Source organism: Cinclus cinclus, chromosome 5 (assembly GCF_963662255.1).
Source record: "Cinclus cinclus chromosome 5, bCinCin1.1, whole genome shotgun sequence".
NCBI classification, from domain to species: Eukaryota; Metazoa; Chordata; class Aves; order Passeriformes; family Cinclidae; genus Cinclus; species Cinclus cinclus.
This window is the reverse complement of record NC_085050.1, coordinates 6,336,495-6,355,840: the sequence shown is the minus strand read 5'-3', so window position 1 is coordinate 6,355,840 and position 19,346 is coordinate 6,336,495. Positions and strand designations below refer to the sequence as shown.

The 19,346-nt window shown below is 35.9% G+C and overlaps 1 protein-coding gene across 1 annotated transcript; it reads left to right on the top strand.

The window, feature by feature from the left end:
- Window positions 1-422: 422 nt before the first annotated feature.
- Window positions 423-18,448, top strand: RNF212 (ring finger protein 212). Its single transcript, XM_062492775.1, has 12 exons — window positions 423-534; window positions 2,097-2,158; window positions 5,856-5,930; window positions 8,699-8,755; window positions 11,311-11,369; window positions 12,776-12,840; window positions 12,930-12,999; window positions 13,802-13,847; window positions 14,606-14,669; window positions 16,192-16,264; window positions 17,028-17,215; window positions 18,411-18,448. Exons 1-12 carry the CDS (start codon window positions 423-425, stop codon window positions 18,446-18,448), a joined length of 909 nt encoding a protein of 302 aa, XP_062348759.1.
- The last annotated feature ends 898 nt before the right edge of the window (window positions 18,449-19,346 follow it).

Genomic DNA, 19,346 nt, shown 5'->3' with positions numbered 1-19,346 from the left:
GATTGTTTGTTTTTTTGTTGTTGCTGTTTGTTTCTGTAGTTGTTTGGGGTTTTTCCCCCATCCGCTGACGCGGGAGGAGTGAGCAGGGCGGGGCTCCTGCTGAAGGCCCTGCCCGGAGCGCTGTGGGTGCAGTTCAGTTCCCCACGTTTAGGGACGGCAGGGGGAACTTCTTTGTGTCCGCATCGCTGCACTTTTGTAGTGAGAGGCCAGAAAACACAATTTTTTTTTTTTTTTTTTTTGGGGGGGTGGGGGGGAAATGTGAGAGGACCGAGCTCCGTCGCTCTGAGGCCCCGCCGGGAGGGGCGCGGGCCGCGCTGCCCTCAGCGCTCCCTCAGCGGGCGGCACATGGCGGGCGCGCGCCCGCGGGGCCCAGCGTGAGGGCGGGGGGCTCTGGGGCTCTGCCGCTCTGCCGCGCTATGGCCATGGCCATGGCCGTGTTCTGCAACTCCTGCCTGTGCGAGCCCCGCAGCCCCACGCCTCGGTTCTTCATCACCAGCTGCGGCCACGTTTTCTGTGAGGTTTGCCTGCAGAAAGGTAATGGATCGCTGCTGGGGCGCGCCCGGCAGGGCGGGCTGTGCTGGCGTGCGCGCACGTCCGCCCCCAGCGTTGGTGTTTCTGACCCGCTGTGGAAAAAAAAGAAAGCCCTGGGCACTTTTTCGAATAAGTAATAAATGATAAGCCTCTCCAATCGTTGCTGTTGATTTGCTTTGAACGGTAAAACCCATCTGAGTCCACCTCCAGGTGGATGTGGCTTTGAGGGCAAGCCTTAGGCACAGGCAACGGAGGCTTTATAAAACTGGATTTTGGATGCTTATTATCCATAATTTTGTAAAAAAGCCCCACAAATAGATGGTCTTCTGCTCTGGCTAATCTGGGAAAAATAATGTTTTTTTCCTTAGTGAAAGAGCAATTAAAGTAAAATAGGATTTGTTTAGGGTAGGTTTTGGAAGTAGTCTAAATAAGTTTTAAGGGTCAGTATTGTTCCTGTAAACTTTCAGCAGCATGAGGGAAGATTGGAGGTGATGTTTTGAAGCTCTTGTATTATGTGTAATTCCAGACTCGCATTCTGGGACTCCTGCGATGTTCTTGGACAAAGATAGGTGGGAAAAACAGAGGAGTAATGAAATTGTTTTTCCAAAGAAAAAATGCAGCAGACAAATATCAATGCTTTTCCCTTTCACATCATGCTAAATATCCTGGTTTTTGTAAGGGCACGCAGAAGAAATGATCAATCTGTGTTTCAGAACTAAAGACTTTTGACTAGGTGTTTTCACAGGGTTGCTATTGAGGATAGAGGATCATGAAATGCAGCCTCTACAGCTTGCAGGCTCCTAGAACATGAACAACATCTTCCCTTTCTGCTCTTAATAAAGTTTGGCAGAAAAACGTTTGAGAGATTGTCTTTTTGCTGTGAATTCAGTAGTAATGACAATACAAGGTTTAAAATGTATTTAAAGATGTTTGTAAACATTGATCCTTAGAACCTTCAGAAAGGCAGAAGCTATCAAAATTATCAATTATATATATTGAAATAGTGTTCATTCATTGTAGGTATTTTCTAATAGATTTGCAGATAATCAAAGAGTTCAAAAGTCATAAAGTTTTAAAAAGTAATTCTACTGTTTTCTCACTGGAGGAATTCAAAAGGTAAAATTATTTATTCCTTGACATTTGGGTGTCATTTCTTTTCTTGGGAGAACCCAACTGTGCCCCAGTTGAAAAAGCCATATATCAGATTGACTGTAAGTCATTAGTGCACTTAAGCATACATTTAATTAAACCAGGCAAGTAGTCCTATTTAAATCAAGGGAACTAAAAGTCACCTGCATTCTGTGACACTAATGATATTCATAAAATCATTTACATGAATGCTTATTTACAGGAGTAAGGCCTGATGACATTCACACACATTTTTCCTGTGCAGCTCTGTGTAATAGTTATAGAATCAGATTCTTTATTAATGTTTATTCATACTTCTTGTATAACCTGCAGATTTCCTCCACAGACTCCAGAGGTTTAGGCATCACATTCTATTTGCAATATATTCAATATATATTCAGTTTGATCTATATTTTAAATGTGTCTTCACCTTACAGGCAAAAAAGATGAATGTTTGATCTGTAGAAGTGCTTGTCGTACCTTAGTCCTTTCAAAAGAGGTAAATCAAGCTTTCCTTCTGTTGCATTATGTTTATCTGTGATTTGCTTAACAGTTAAACTATTTACATTAAAAAATGCTTCCTTTTTTTTGTTTTTGCCAACTGTGACATGAATATTTACTGATAATAGGTTGCTAAACTTAGATACTTAGGCACGAGACAGCTCAGATTTGTGGTGTATGTATTCCTTCAAGTTAAAGCCTTTGGAAACTTTTTAGGTTTTCAGGTGCTGCTAAACTGTAAATAATTCTAAACTTTTCAAGAAATATGGTTGGTTACTTTGTAACATCAGTGACTACTTTCAAAATATGGAAAAATGTGTGTTGATTTTGGCATTTGTGCATCACAGAAAATGAACTGTAATGAATTATTTCATGTAATGGACTGAATTGAAAACCTGCATGATGGCTCAGCAGTGTTTTCAAGTGGATTAGTTTTTTTTTTTGTGTTTTCTCTTAAGCTTAACTGTTTTCCTTGTGGCTGTGTGATTAAGAAAGGGTTTGAAATATTATTGGGAATTCTTGTAATTCACTGGAGAATTAAAAGCTTTTAATTCCCTTTCTCAGTTAATCATTAGGAATATTTAATTTTTTTCATTTCTCCCAGGAGCAATCTTCTCTTTATCTGATTTCATAAATAGATTGTGAAAACATTCATGTTTTTGTAGACTGACGCCTAACTAAGAGACAATGTCTTAGAAGGATAAAAGAGAAACACTAAAAACATTTAAGAAAATTCAATATAGCTAAACATGAAGGGCTCCTAGAAATCTTGCACATTGAAGAAGATGATGCTACTAAAAAAAATTACAACAAAACAACAAATGCAATTATAATACAAAGGAATGATGCACACAGTAATCAAATATGAAAAATTATCAAAAAGCCCTTTATAAAAATTTTAAAGGGCATATTTTAATATGCTTTCAATATCAACCTATTGTTGCTGCAAAGAATAATTTAAGTTGTTAGGGACCTCTGAAGGACATCTTGTCCAACACTTTACTCAAAACAATGGTAATTTTTAAGTTGCATCAGTCTTAAATTGCACCATTTCAGCAGAACTTGGTAATTTACTTCAAAAACACTGAAGGAATTGACAAAAGCAATGATTGGGATACTAGCAAAAATATTAAATGTTTCATTAGAATCTGCCATTGCTCTGGAGGGCTGAAAGGAAGCAAATTACAGTTTTCTTTAAAAAAGGCATTAATGATGATTGCTTATCCTTGATTAAGAACAGATAAAATGATTGGAATGATAATTAAAGATGCATGTAAAAAAAGTCATGGCTCTATAATTCAGGAACCTGAGTGGAAATATATCTGGTAAGCTTTATGAGCTTGATGCTATGGAAGAATTCCCAATGAGGAGGAGGTCCTATAAATGTGTTAGAACTCCTAATTAAATTGTATGTTAGGGTAATCAACATGTACACATTAAACATTCTCATCTTTACAGTAATGCATTCTTGTCACCTTTATGTCTTCCTTCTGTGTCTCGTGATCCCCACTTGCCTTTCCCCAGAGGATGGTTAAGTGTTATGATAAATCAGAAGCTGCCTGTTTGGTATTTCAGAGTGCCATAGGAACATCTGCTACTCCTCCATGCAGCAGATAAGATGCAAACAGTGTTATACAAGTCTTTATTTGAAAGAGTTTCTGCATCAGCATGAAACTGGTTGGGTTTTTTTCAAATCTGATAGTTTCTTAAACCAAGGTCATTGGTTTAATAGAACCCTAAATAGATATCAAGAGCTTTAAATGCATTTCATTTAAAGAAGCTGAATGTATTTTTATGAATATCTTAAGTTTTCAAGATGGAATATTATTGTGTTTTTTATATTTTCTATACTGAAATACCATAGATAGGTCAACTGTGCTGTGTGTCTGCGTTTCTGCATCTGTCAGCTGGAACTTTTGGAATACTTTGGCTAATGTCAACCAAATTCAAAATTGCAGAAGAAGTCTCCGAAACAGTTAATTACCTTCTGTGAGTTCTGTAAAAATTAGTAGCTGGTGAAAGCAAGGAAAAGCAGTTTTCCTGAAGCATGCACAGCTCTGCAGTGAGCAAACAGTGCAGGCCATCATCAATTGCTGCACAGGACATTCCAGTAGCTGATGTCACACTATGGGAAACAGAAGGCATAAATCTATTGCAAATCCAAGTTGATAATTTAGCTCCTTGCACAATTAGTTTTCATACATAAGAGACTCAATTTCCCTTTATTGTTAAAAAGACATAATTTAGGCACACATTGAAAATAGGTTTTGGCTGTTGCTTAATCTTGGATATTTGACTTTATGCTAGTGTTAAGGTATTTTTGGTGTAGATAAAGGCACTATTTTTCTGGATGCTTGTGTATTTCAAAGTGGAGCAAAGCCCAATCCTTTTTTATTTCCATGCACTATTTTTAATTTAATTGACTGCACTTACCCTTCTTCTTTCTTAGTATCCCAGAAAACTTATGCTTCATTCACAGGTGGCCCAGTTCTTATTTTTTTAATAATTCGCCTTTTAAAAATCTTCCTATTTTTTTAAAGCTTTTTGAGATTTTCAATATTCCTGTGAGTAATTTAGGTTTTTCCTACAGCAGTTTCAGTTCTTTTTTACTGGATTTTGAAAGCTGGTTCCTTACATGAAGGCTGCCTTCTTTCTGGGACAGCTTTCTCTTGTTTAAGGCGAAGCATTTTTTTTGGTCATTTATTCAAATTTGGGGTAGTTGTAAGCCTTCCATTTCTTATGCAATCAGAGTACATCAAAGAGAACCATCCAGTTTACTGGTAGCTTTTTTTCCCTTAAATTCATTGTTTTCAAAAGCTGTTTAACTATTTTAACATAGTTCTATAAGTAGTATAACTGTTTTGGGGTTGTATTTTTTTTGGTTTTCTTATGAACAGATAGGAATATGTGTATTCTGGATTAAAGTAACAACTAAGTTATCTACACTGCTTTGTAGATTTGGATAGATGTCCAAATGTCACTATAATTCTGAAATTTCCTTTATATTTTGAAACATTTTTTTCCTCACCATAAGTAACAAAGAAATTTTTATTACAATGATGGCTTAGGTATGGAGTACTTACTCAACATTTTTTAAAAGCACGGGTGGCCATTTGTGAGGCTACATCATGATCTCCGATTAAAACACACGAGCCATACAACACTTTAAAAATTCAGCAATTACTTTAGGCCTCTTTTCTTATTCTAGGACAATATTCTGCTGCCCAATGGGCAGGGAGAGATAAAGGGATCCCAGTCAGCACTGGGAGTATTCTGAAAAAGGACTTTGAAAAAAACCTGATTGTAGGATACATCCATGTGGCTGGGTGTGGTGAGAACTGAAAATCCTGGAAAAGGGCTGCCAGAAACCTGGATGTTGGTGTGAGTTCAGTGCCTCTTCCAGGGGCCACGGCATCCTCCTTGAATGTCCTCTGGACACTGGTACTATCTTAATCACAATACTTGATTATATGTGGGTAATATATTTAAACAAAAGCCCAATGCTTTCCAGATGGTTGATAAGGCCATTAAAGAAAACTAGGCTTATTTTCAATTTCTGCATTATCCTTCTCTGATCTCTCAGGTTTTTTAATTTATATACACCAGTCAATTTAAGAAACATTTTACAAAAGACTTTATTTAATATGACTTGCTAATAAAAATGCTAACCTCGGTATATTTTCGTTTCTTCATAGACACGTCCTGATATTCAATCACTGTTCATGCAAGTAGATGTGTTAGGCAAGAGATATTCAAAAGAAATATCACAGGTGAATCTGCCTTGAAACTTTCTAACTCCATAAAATAATCAGCAACTCCTACTGATTTTTATGTGAATGGGAAAAGTGTATGAGTGAATGCTTGAAAATGAATGTATACCCATTACTATATTTACTTTCTTAATTCCACAGTTTCTAAGTTCTTAAGGAGACATGAATTATTCGTTATGGTCACTGCTTATGTTTTCAAACTCTCTCCAAGAACCACTAGTTTGGTTATTTTAATGGTGTAAAATCACTTTCAGTACCATGCAATGAAAAGTTAGATCTGCCAGAAGCTTAAACGTGCCCAGATAATGTGCCTTAATTATAGCAATAAAAAGTTACACAGTGAAAACCTGAGCTGGCTACAGTCCTGAGCTGACTGTGCTCTCTCTCCCTTTTTAATTTTTTTTTCTTTTTTTAATCAAAACACACCTAGTTTTTTGGGTTTGGTTTGTTTGTTTTTTTTTTTTGGTTTTGTTTCTTTTTTTTTTTATTTGGCTTTTTTGGTTTGCTTGTGTTTTTTTTTCCCCAGAAAGATTGCCGTAAATGATTCCAAGGTCATTTTCCTCCTGCTTTTTTCTGAATTCTACATAGGATTTCTTTCTTCAGACTTAGTTTCCCATCAAGAACTTCAGTAGCTGTCTGGGTTAAATGAGTGTATACAAACTCTCATTTCCTCCTCATTTTCTGTGTCTCCTCAGCTTGGCTTTGGGACTTTGTGGCCTTGTCTCTCTTGCAGGGCATTTCAGCAGCAGTTTCAACACTCCGGTAGCACATTGTCCCTGGGCCCAGCTGCAGCCCTCATTGTCTGTTCTCACCTCCTTGGGCTGGGGCTTGCTGATCTTTGGGTGAGCTTCCTGATCCAGAAGAATAACCTAGGGAATATTGCCTGTTTTCTCCAGCAATGGTCATGGATTCACATTTGCTCTACCCCAGCCTTCACACACTTTTCCAAAGCTGAACTTGGCCTTTCCTGAGCAGTGCTCCTCTTCAGATGCAGAAGTGGCACAAGGTAAATGTGAAGCCTTCCTGTGTCCTGCCATACCCACTTTTTTAGAGCAGGATCACCAGTTACTCCGTAAATGGAACTGCAGGGAGCCACACCTCTAATCACATGGGAATACAAACTTCCATAATGTGATGAAGGAAAAAACAGAGCTCAGTCTCTCAAGGTTGAGGTAGGTTTTCTGTAGCCTAAGGTAACGTGTTGGGAACATATTGAAGTGTAGTGAAGGCATTGTGGTATGTTCAGAGCTTGTCCCAGCATCAAAAGGTGGAAGAGCTTCTTATCTAATCTCTTGTCTAATCTTAATATATTGTCACATGTGTGGGTGCTTAGGCAAGCAGCTGGAGATAGTGATGCACCTTCAGAAGAGCCTCCCAGCTTTCAACAGCTTGTGACACAGGATTTTCTCAGGGTGGGGTTGGTCCTCTGCATTTAGAGGCCTGTGGTGGATATTTTTCCTCACATAATTGTCAGGTTATTTCCTGAATTTTACCATACGTCTCATATTAGGGAAGGGAGGTCCACAGGCCTCCTTTTAACCTGTTAGTTTCATTTCTTACTCTTGAATCTGATTCTGGAGGAAAAAGTATCCATTGTCATGCACTACATCTGTGCTAATCATTAGTTTTAAGACTGCTGATGCATCCCTTCCTCAGCTGTCTTTTTTTCAGCCATGAAGGCTCATATTCTATGTGATCATTCTTTTACTGAAGTTCCTGCATACATGTGATTAATTTGAGCTGTTTTCAGACCTACTCTGTCCTTTCTGAGATCTTAAGCAGACTCAGGCTATAGGAGCATGCAATTTTTAAAGGGGAATGATGATGTCCCCGATTTCATTTTAAACCACTGGTAAGATCTGATTTACTTTTTGGCTGGTACTGAGCACTAAACTGACAAAATCAGGTTTCTCCTAGGCCTAAGAACTCACTTCCGAGTGAGTGGAGGCAGCTCAGAGCCATTGCTTTCTAAGTGGATATTTCTTCCATCAGTTGTTCCAAAGACAGGCCTGATCCTTTGAAGAGTTTTCAATCAATGGAAACCTCCCAGCTTCTTCCACAGGGGATAAAAAGTAACCATTTAAGCTGGATACTCCTTTAGGGGTTTTTATTCTCAGAGTGTTTCTTCTTGGTTGTCTCTGTTCCTACAGATTTTCTGGCAGTTTTCTTACATGTGAGAAGAAGGATTTATTAGAAGTTACTGCCTAGGGTAATTTGTTCCTCAAGCTCTTGTCTTGCCTACCTTGTCATTTTCACTTTTAACTTGTCATGGTTTATGATCCTCATTTGGACACAAGAAGTACTTACACATCACCAGACAGTGTGTCTAACAATTATTTTTTAATTAACAGGGTATTTTTACAAGGCATATTATAATTGCCAGTAAGATACATTTCTTTTTATGTTGCCATTAATTTTATGTGTTTGCTTAGTGCTGATGAATAAGAAACACTGCAGCTGAACTGGTTTTCTAATGTCTTTGCCTTTTTATTGAATGTAGTGTTAAAATATAACTTCAGTGAAATAAATCTACTACCTCTACTGTAGGTCATATTGGATTAAATTAACTTTATAAGACTTTGTCTATCAGTGTTAATAACTTAGAATAGTTCGGGATTTTTTTTAAGAGGCTTTAGAGAAGATATGTTAGTTGCCTATTAATAGACAGAAAACTTTGCATACTATGAAATAGATTTTTTCCATCATTTTTTTGCTGAGGTGCATAAATGTAATTATGTGAAGCTTGATAAAACCCTATTTATTTTTAGGTTTCACAGTTTCAAGGAAAATACCATAAGCATTTAGTTACATACCACAAACAAAAGGTAAGTCTAATTGTGATTTTCTAGGGTTTTGTTTATGTTTGTCTTGTTACTTTGGTTTATTTTTAGAAACTATATTAATCTTTTGTTGAAATACTTAGAATTTATCAGGATTGACTCATTACTGTCATTATAAATAACAGTTTTTAATTGTTTAAAATCTGTGACAACTCTATTAATTCTGGTGACTATTTATAATAAAATATTCTGGTTGTGAGATGGTAAAGATTAAATGGAGATTCAAAGGGCCAGGAGGAAAGAAACCAGTTCACTGTATAGAGGGGAAAGTGGAAGAGGTAGGAAGAGATGGGTGCGAGAGGATAAGCCCAGAGGAAAAGAAGACTGTAGTTGACCAAATAAATGAGAAGCTTAAGCAATGGGGAACAAGCCTAGAGGCTTACACCCTGAATTTGGGATAGTTCAATGTGAAGGACAGAAGTGTTCTGTGGAAAACAGGTACTGCATTTCTTCCTTTGTATATTGGAAGGCAGATTTCCTTTTCACTTTTCAGCTACTTCTAAATATTTTATTAAATATCTGGATGTTTCTTTTATTTCTAAGGACATGGGATGTTGCCTAAAGCTACTTGGCAGTATTGGTGACTTGACCTGTGAGTGGGTACCTCACATGTGAAATGACAGAGAAAAGCTTAGTTGGGCATTTCATGTGTGAGGAGAGTTTCTGGTATGATTGTCATGGATTGGACATGGCAATTTTCTAAAGTTTGGAAAATTAGGTGCTCTGTGGGCCATTCTTCCCTCTTTTCCGTGAATGCATTTTGGGATCACTTGTAGTGTACTGTGGTGTGTGTAATTCTTTTAGTTCCTGCCCTTCTGCTTTTAAAGCCTGGCCAGGGAGGAATCCTGATTTCATCCCCCTTCTAATCTGTTGTACCAATTCCAGATGGTTAAACTGAAACCTGTAGACAAAATAAAATAAATATTTTAATAGAATTCAGCATAAATAGAGGTGTTATCTCCAAAGAATCTGTGGAGAGTTTTGATACTTTGTAATGGAATTTAAAAAGTTGTTTACTGTTGAGAAATTCACTCTGCAGTGTTTGTAGAGTACTCGGGGATGGCGCTTGACCTAAGGAAGGTGTTCAGGTGACACTACCAAAACAGTTGAAAGGCTAATGGTTGAACAGGTTGCTGCTTCAATGGCACACTGTTTGTGTGGGTTTGTTGTTGTTTTGCCCTTTCTGTGTATTGTTAGTATGTTAAAACTGCTTGCATTGGATCAGGGTCAGGAGAGTCTGGTTGTATTAAACACCATTCCAGTTTCCCATGCTTGGCTGTCTTGTTTCAGATCCCCTTCCTTATTTCTAGTTTGTCATCCTTGTCACTGTCTCATGGTCTTCATTAAACTGCTTTGTTGCTGTTTTTGTTAGTTGTGCAGGTATTGCAGGTGATGGTGGGTGCTTGTTGTCCATATTCCTGGCAGGTCTCAATGCCCTGTTATGCTAGGATCCCAAAATGCTGAAAATCAAATAGTTACTCACCTTCTTCAAGGTACTTTCGTCTAAAAATTACCCAGTCCTAGATTACCAGAGTGACAGGGTAAACTCCATTCATCCTGACTGGTCCCTTTATTAATCAAACCTAGCTCTCATTAGGAAGAAGAAAACAGAATACCAAAGGCCAGAGCTTACAAAAATGACATTTTTTTTCTTTAATAACTTTGCAGAGTTTTGCATCTGCAAAAAGAGCATATGTCTCCCACAAACAGTATGATTTTATAAATCAGGTAATTTTAACAAAGGACGCAAATAATAGTTTGAGAAACATGAAAAGTTAAGAAGCAAATTAATTTGATTTGCCTTCAAATCAAAATATGAACAGTGTGAAGGATTAAGATCACATAATTAAGAAATTAAGGATAAAGTATAGGTGCAGTATTGAGGCTATTGAGTAAATTTTTGCGTCCTTCATAAAATATATATTCACATAATGAAAGACTGTAAAAATGCACATAATACAGAGCTGACCTAGTGTTCTTGACCTTAATATTCTTCAATTTTACCAGCTCATAACATTCTTTGATGGAGATATTTCTGGTTGTGTCCCTAGCAGAGTAGAAAAAACTTTTCAATTAGGCTTACAAAAATAGGTACTGTAATGAACTGAACACATTTTGAACCTGAAGTGAGAAATACAGGAACATGTTATTTTTTACATTTATTGGTGGCTTTTTCAGATAACTCCATATTAACCATAACAAAGCTTTTGTATCAGATATGGAAAGTAGGAAGCAAAAGAAAAGAAAACTATTTTAAGCACTTTTTCTAGTATTCATTTATCCAGTATTACCAGCACACTTAAGAAAAGGTAATCAAACTAAGTCTTTAACTGCCAAAAAGAAGCATATCTCTTCCAGACTGACTGTTTAATGATCCATAACACAGCCATAACAGCTCCAATAAATCTGGAATAGCTGTGATGTCTTAAGATTAAACCAAATAGAAAGCAGCCTTTCAACACTTTAGAATACTAGCTGGATGAAAATGAAGCTGTATATCACACAAATAGGCTTTGTTTAAATCTATGATTATCTCACAGATAGCAAAGCTGGAAGAGTCTCTCAAGAAAGTAACACAACAAATGCAACAGATGCAATGGTAAGAGGTTTAATGCAGCAAAAGTAACTGTAATCAGACAACAGTAAGTTTAATTGATCAAACCATAAAAAGTTCATGGTTTTTTTGCCTTTCTCATATGTTTTTACAGATATATGCATAATAATTTCTGACATCAGATCCATTTTATTCACAATAATCAGCCCTGTCAGGAAGAAATACTTTTCTTTTAAAATTCAACTCAGTAGTTAACACTAAAAATGAACTTTCAGTAAAGTCTATTGCATAGATACTCAGTTTTAAATTCTTATTTGCAGTTACATAACCATGTTTGTGTATTTTTAAATGGACTTTATAGCATCAGTCTGGAAAGTACTATGAAACCTTTCCTGGCATCTTAGCCCATTTGTTAAGTTATCAGAGTTTTGTAACATGGTTGTTGTCATCTTCTCTATTTCTAGTAAAAATTAAATTCTTGTCTCACCTTGATCAGTCTTTTTTCTCAAATGTTTCAAAGTGGTAGCCACAAGGTTGCTCATCCTCATCCCCCTGCTCAATGCCTGATATACCTTCATCTTTTCATCTTACTTCCAACATAAAGCCAAAATTGTTATTGAAATCTCAGTAAAAAAACCAGTTCTTGAAACCAGCATTTTAATTGCACAGATTTTTTGATCTTTATTCCTTTTCTTTGTTTTTTTGGGTCTTTTCAGTACAGTTTCCCTTGACTCTTAAATGCACATAATACTCTATTTTGCTCTCTCAGGCTGCTTGGTGTAAAGTAACAGAAAAAAAAAAAACCTAAAGGAAATTCTGTATATGGTAGATTATTGCAGTTTATATATTCTTACTGAGTGCCTCTGCTTTCTTGTGTGCATCTCAAATAAACAGCATCTTGATTATATCAATGGCAGAGTTCTTACTGAATTTTAGAATTCTTTTTTGAGTTCTACCAAGAGAGAAGTGTCCTAGGTCCTCTTCTTGCTTGCCTAGTAAACATATTCCTCCTATTTATGATTCTTGTCAAAGGTACCAGTTTTATGAAGTTGTTGTTGAATAGCATGAAAATGGCAACATTTCATTTGATAACTAGATTTCTTAAAGTTTGGTAAATGTATAATTTCATGAAATGAAATTAATTTTGGACATAGCTGTAGTTAATAGTTGTAGTTTAATGTATTTTGTTCTCTAAAGTACTTTGCCATAATGTTGTGCTAAATTTGATATTGTTTGGTTTATAATGAGCACTGCAAATATTATGATATAAAGAGCAAGTTCAGAGCTTTACCAAATAAATTCTTACTTTGCTTCATGGCAAAGAGTGTCATGTTAAAACCTGCTACTGTTGGATAAAAAACTTTGATTTTATACTTCATTGACAAGTTAGACATGTGAACTAATCAAACTGGCCTTCAGTTTGTATCTGTTGTTTCTTCTTTCCCCTGTAGTGTGAAACCTCCTGAAAAAACTACACCTCTGCCATTTTCCAGTACAAGCAGAAATCCATTTTCCAGTAAGAAGTGTTGGTTTAAAATATTAACTATGGAATACCTGTCACTGGATATAGGTGTGTTCTAATATTAAATTTCTTAATTATTTCAGTTCCTTCAAGAAAACAGAATGTTTATTCTTCAAATTCTCTTCATTCGAGTCGTCCTTCCACTTCTGAAACGTAGGTACAAATTTGTTAATTTTCAGTTAAAATCTTAACTGATATTTTATACGGAAAGTAACCTTTTTGTGGTGACTTTAAAATATTTTCTGATTTTGTGTTTTGTTCTTGAAAACTGTTCAACTACAAAAGAGCTTAGGAAAGTATTATCTATCCAAGTGTACATTACAGTTGTATGGATGGTGGTTACTGGAAAGGAATATAAGGCATGATGCACCTCATTCTAAAGTACTTTTGGATGAATAGCCAGCTGGCTAGATAGATAGATAGATAGATTAGTGAGATACTTAATCTCCATTTACCATAGAGAAAAACTAAATTTATTGTACAGACACCTATATGTACACTGTAGTTGTCTCAGGTTAGATGGGATGAGCCAGTCCAGTAAGGCTCATTTAATTTTAAGTAAAATGAATATACAGCTTGCTCAAGCTAAGGTATTTCTATACCTTTGATTGTGACTTTCTTTTCTACAAAAAAACAGAGATTCAGAGTGCTCTTGTTGCAGATACAAATGACAAATATGCATACTTACTCAGACAGATAGAAAAATAACAATGCTAATCATAAAATAACTTTCTCCATAAATGTCTAAACCAAAGCTCAGAATCGATGAATAGGTTTTTCTTACTGCTGGAGTGTTTTGGAATAAGTCCAAAATACTTATGTATCTTATGCATTATGTATTATGCTTTTCCATTACTAGTCAAATTTAACATTAGACTCTAACATAATTTTAGTCTTTATAATGAAAATGTTCTTTTTATTACAATGTCATACTTACTTTGACCTTTCTTGCAAGGATTGAGGCAATGGAAATTGATCCTATACCTTCACCAATGAGGAAAGTAAGTGGGTTTTTTTAATATATGTTTATGTATAGTTACACACATATATCCTTTTGATTTCTCCTATTCTGTTAATGCTGCAAAAAATAGGATTCTCTCCCCATCCCATTCAAAACCATTCTCATGTGCATGATGATCTCATATATGCTTGGTGCAGGGTAGAAGTCAGATGCTCCCCAAAAGAAAGCAAAAGGAAATAAATCACAAAATTGATTTCTGGAATTACATTCTCCACATGCCAAATACAGGCTTTTAAACTTGTGATGCCAAAGTAAATGACAAATTCTTAAAATCCCAATATTACAAAAATGTCAGTGGTCTGAAAGCACCATCTAGGCTCTGCTACCTGAGTAAGGAATTGCAGGTTTTGAGTGATATTGCTATTGTAAGAATGAAGGCAGGAGCTTTTCATGGTGTTGGTATGCTAGATAGGAGAGGTAACATCCAGGAAGAGCTGCTAGCTTGTAAATGGAGTCTCAGCACAGAAAATAGTGAGAATGACTCTAACGCTTCTTATCTGAATGTGATAGATTATAATAAAGCTATAATACATGTGTTTCCCACCTGCCCATAGATCTTTAAAAACACTAACTTAATTCTTAGGTTTTGCGTTTTAGTGCTATGAGGGAAACTGACGGCAGAGAGTTCTGGAAATCTGCAGGCTCTGTAGACTTCAAAAATGTGACACCTATTGCTTAAAATGTCTTAGTGATTCATATACTTATTACACTGTGGTTAATGATTTGCCATTCATTTAGCTGGAGACACCAACTGGTCCAACAAGATTATCAGTAATAACTCCACCACAGGATGGACGTATGGGTGAGTAAAAGTAAACTTTGTAACTGAATAACATTTCTGTTACATTAAGAGGATGAATAAATTAAAATCCATATGTTAGCAATTCACTAAAAAAATTTGAATTGTGTTGAGGTGTGAGGAATTTACGAGGTGGACTTCAATCTAACAGCTGAGAAATGGTTAAAATGAAGCATGGAATGTTTTGCTAGTACTTACCTCTTCTGTTCAGTAAATGATTACTTGTAACCAAATCAATTTTTGCTGAAATAACAGTTGCAAAGACAATACTGTAACTATATGTGTAATTGAACTGAGCTGGTATACTTCAATATACATTGTTGACCCTCTGTTAAGCTTTGTATTTTGTCTAGTTGAGGTTAACAGTAAGTAATATTGTCCACAATGCCATATTAAATATCACATGAAGAATAGGGGGGAAACTAAAAGGAAGTTAAAAATATTTAATAACATAAGTAAGATAGTTGAGATCAAGAATTTCTTCAAAAAGGTGATTTTTTTTTTTCACCTTCTCACTGTTATAGGGTATAAGACATTTTACCTGACATTACTTTCTTTCATTCCTTCATACCCTGAGCCTGGGTAGCACTCAGGTGTAAGTAAGACATTTGGTGCAGTCTCTTGAGAGCTGTTTATTTGTGAGGAGTTTCCCAGAATTCCTAATGCTTTGCAGGCCTACTATACACATACTGTTCTCCCATTCTTGGTTTTACATTCAGCATGTTCTGCAGCAGCCCATGCTCAGGCAGGCTTTCACCAGGATTCAGCAGTTCATAGAATCCATCTGCAGCCACATAAAGAACTTTTAGCACTCTTGTGTTTTTACATGGTGTAAGTGTCCTGAAACAAAGTCAAATGCAATTGCAATTCAGTGAAGGAGGAAAAAATTGCTTTTTCTGTGTCATATCTGATTTATATGCTCAAATCCTTCCTAAATGCATGGTTGCCTATAAATCTAGGTATAACAAGATAAAGAGAGATGAGGTTAACTGTTTTTTTTTACAGTGTCTACATACAAATAGATATTTATTAGACAGTAAAATTTTATGTAGAGCAGTTATATGCTCAGCAGATTTCAGAACCTTCACATAAAGTTTTGCAGTGGGCAGTGCTGAGGGAATCAAAGTTTATGTGCAAAAATAGGGGTAAGTGGAAGCAATGATTTAATGGTGCACTAAAGAAACTTTCTTTCTCATGGGTGGATGGGGCAAAGAAAAGATCAGCTGAAGTCCTGGAGCACTTCAGCACAGCTGTCTTGCTTTATTAAGTGAAAGAAGGTGAGAGAAACCAACATGTGCTTAACTGGAACAAGATTTGCAGGGATGGTGCAATATGATGTTTTTATGACAGCTGACCTCTCTCATTGACTATTTTAATTGTGCACCATTTTTAATTCTTTAATGAATCAATCATGAATTTGTCCCAAATCATGCAATAAAAGTACTAGTCTTTGTTTCCAAAGTTATCCCTTAAGTAAAATGGGTAATTCACATTGGTCCTGTTTTCAAAAATCTGATTCCAACAGGTAGCGTATCCTACAGACACTCTCAGACAGCTGTAATAATTCCACGTCAGAAGACTGAAGCAGGATCCACAAGGTAATTCAATATTTTTTCAAGAGGTTACCATCTCCTGTAAGAGACTGAAATTTCCCCTCCGGCCTGTATGAATTTGTATGTTCAAAGATTGTATTCTAGATCTGAAGAAGTGTTATCGTGCAGCCTGGCTGTTATCTACACAAATGTTTAGTTTTGGGGAAAAGCTTTATTTTGAAATCATGTTTTTCAAAAATATGCAGATATAATCTGTGCTTCTGTAGCTGTTGACATCTACAGTCATGGTACTCCTATAAAAAGGGCTAGTAATTTTATAGGAGGAAGTTTAACAATGTCTCTGCTGTGTCATTTTTATAAAAATCAGAGATGAAAGCACAATATCTGCACAAGAGCTGTTCTCTGAATAATCCAAACTTTTCATGCAGCCTGCAATAGGTGTCTCTGGATTTTTCATTTAAACATTGAAAATGTCATGAACTGTGAGAATTAACATCAGTAAATAACTTTAAATCATTCCAGAACAGTTAAACTCTTATTCTTTATCATCATTAACCCAAATATATTTTCCTAGCAGAAATTTAAAATATGTGTAACAAAGTACTTCTTTATTTCCACCTCTGAGTCCATAATTGTTTTGCCAGTCTGCTTCTTGAAATATGTAAAAAAATCTTAAATAAGTAACAAATACATAATTTATAACATTTTCCTTTAAAATATTAGACAGCAAATTGAAGTAATTTTGAAATCTTTTATATTGTTATAGAAGTAGCCTCAAATCACATGCATGAATTAATTTCATTGACAGATCCACCCCTGTGAGTTTACCACGTAGTGCATGTCCATCATCATCTGGATCCCAGAGCAGTCGAAGGGGATCATGGGCTAGTTCTGATTTCAGAACCCCTCAGCTGTACTCATTTGCATCACCTTCTCCACAGCTGCCCCTGTCAAGGCAGCCAATCACCATCTCTGGACTTCTGCAAAGACAGCAAGGCAAGTATATTTATAAAATAATGTTTAACACCTCCTGAAAAATTCAGCATAGCAACTTAAATCAATTAGCCAAAATAAAAATGATATTTCAGAATTGGAAGTAGGCTCTCAGCAAAATATGAAAGACTTGGGTATTTATTTTGCCTTGGTCTTATGTGCAGGATGCTATCTGCTGTGAAAATGTGTTCTTGCTTCACTTCAGAATTTGATTTTAACAGACATTTAAATCTGATTATGTAGAAGTTTTCTGTCTCAACTGCACTTTTCTTAAGGATCTGCCTATAAGACATCCATGTAAATGTCCACAGATCACAGTAAAAAGGAAGCTAGTCCAGGGTGTTATTTGTTGAGTGCAACATGAAACTACCAAAAGCAGCTGCATAAACATCAGCTTAAGGGGGGTGGATGTGGGTAGGAGTTGCACTGGGGCAGATTAGTTAATAAAGTCACAGAATCATAGAACAGTGCTGGTCAGAAGGCACCTTGAATGCTCCAGCCCTTTTTGGGAAAGAGAACCTGAATGACATCATGTAGCACCCTGACCAATCAAATCTTGCAAACCTAATTCTCCTTATTGCCAAGTCTGCATCACAAGTGAATTATTCTTTTAAACTTATATTAAAAAGATATTTCATCTCTAAAGCACTTTTAGTCCATACTAATAAATGTGTCTGTCCTACACATCCCAAGTAGCTTTGAGTTCATGAAACCAAAATACAAATATTTTAAGAAATGAAGGCTTGTAGCTTGTAAAAGCGTACATTATAATTGTTTTAATTGTGAAATTTCTGGACAGTGATACAATATGTGAAATAATATGTGAACCTGATTGGATCTCTAAATAATGTAGGAGAAATAAATGTTATTTAAAAAGTTGCTGTATTGTACTTTAGTAATAGATGTCATTGGGCTATATGATTGCAATTAATTTCAGTTCATATACAGAATAATGCTTTGGAGAGTCACTTGTGTAGCTAAAATTGGAATGTGGCAAAATGCTTTTATGGAGATACAGAGGAGTGCATTTATATTCATGAAAATGGCAATAGAAAAGTTTTCTTCAATTGTATAGGTTGTATTTTTAATAGTTTTGCTTTTCCTTATATATAATTCCCCAAATGATTTACATGAATAAAGCTTTACTTTAGTTTTAACAAGTTTGTTTTTTTCATTTTTACCTGTATTTTTATTCTAGGATCAACTAATATGGGAGGACAATCATCAGAGAGATGAGCAAACACCTGTGAATTGTTTAAAAAGAAGCATCCAGAGAAGCATAGTCTCTGGATATCAAAGTATTTGTAACTTCCATAATATGTCAAATTGTCATAAAGCAGCAAATTGTTCAGCATGAATACTTTATTTAAAACATCACTGATCTTTCTGATCAACATCTACTGAAGTTTTAGATGGGAGTACAAAATTTTCTTTTTCAAAATTCTGGCTTCAAATATGTTGCATAAATAGAAGTCCTTTATTACCTAAGTGTTAAGGCAAAACATGATTATATGTTGAATTAGCATTTTTTGCTGTCAGTGCATTCAGCTGCAGGATAAAAAATTGTGCCTGTACAGTATTATAGATAGACTGTATCCAAAAGAAGGAAATTTATTTATGGATTTTTGCTTACAGAATTCCAAAGTTTGGTTCTTATTCAATGCATTTCTTTTTGTTGCAGTTTTGAAAAGAGATAAGTTTTGAGGGGTATTACATTCTAGCAGGCTCTGCCGAGCTCAGAACACAGTATGTGTTCCACACTTGTGGAAGTTCACCACTTGATTTAAGTAGCAAGGATTTCTTCCCAAAATGGAATGAAATGGGGGAACTGGGATGTAGAGATAAAACACAGCAAAGCCTACTTTTACTTTTGCGCAGGAATAGCAGGTGGAAACTCTGAATGAAGGGTGCCAGAATGCTGCCTTTTGCTTCTGAGAACAACTCTAGAATTCATTTTCCCACTATCACTGTCTTTGTGACAAAATTTTGGTATGACTGAGTTATCAAATGCCTTTCTTCTGTTTTGACCCTGCCTTTATCTGGACTGTTTTGAGTATAATAAAACTAAAAGCTGGTGTGGTTTTCTTTGAGATAGAGTTCCCTGAATATATGATAAATTTCTTTTGAGTTGCAA

Coding starts and splice junctions, on each gene's coding strand:
- RNF212 (XM_062492775.1), top strand. CDS start 423: ATGGCCATGGCCGTGTTCTGCAACTCCTGCCTGTGCGAGCCCCGCAGC. Junction 11,370..12,775: donor CAAATGCAACAGATGCAATG/GTAAGAGGTTTA, acceptor TTTCCCCTGTAG/TGTGAAACCTCCTGAAAAAA. Junction 12,841..12,929: donor AAGCAGAAATCCATTTTCCA/GTAAGAAGTGTT, acceptor TAATTATTTCAG/TTCCTTCAAGAAAACAGAAT.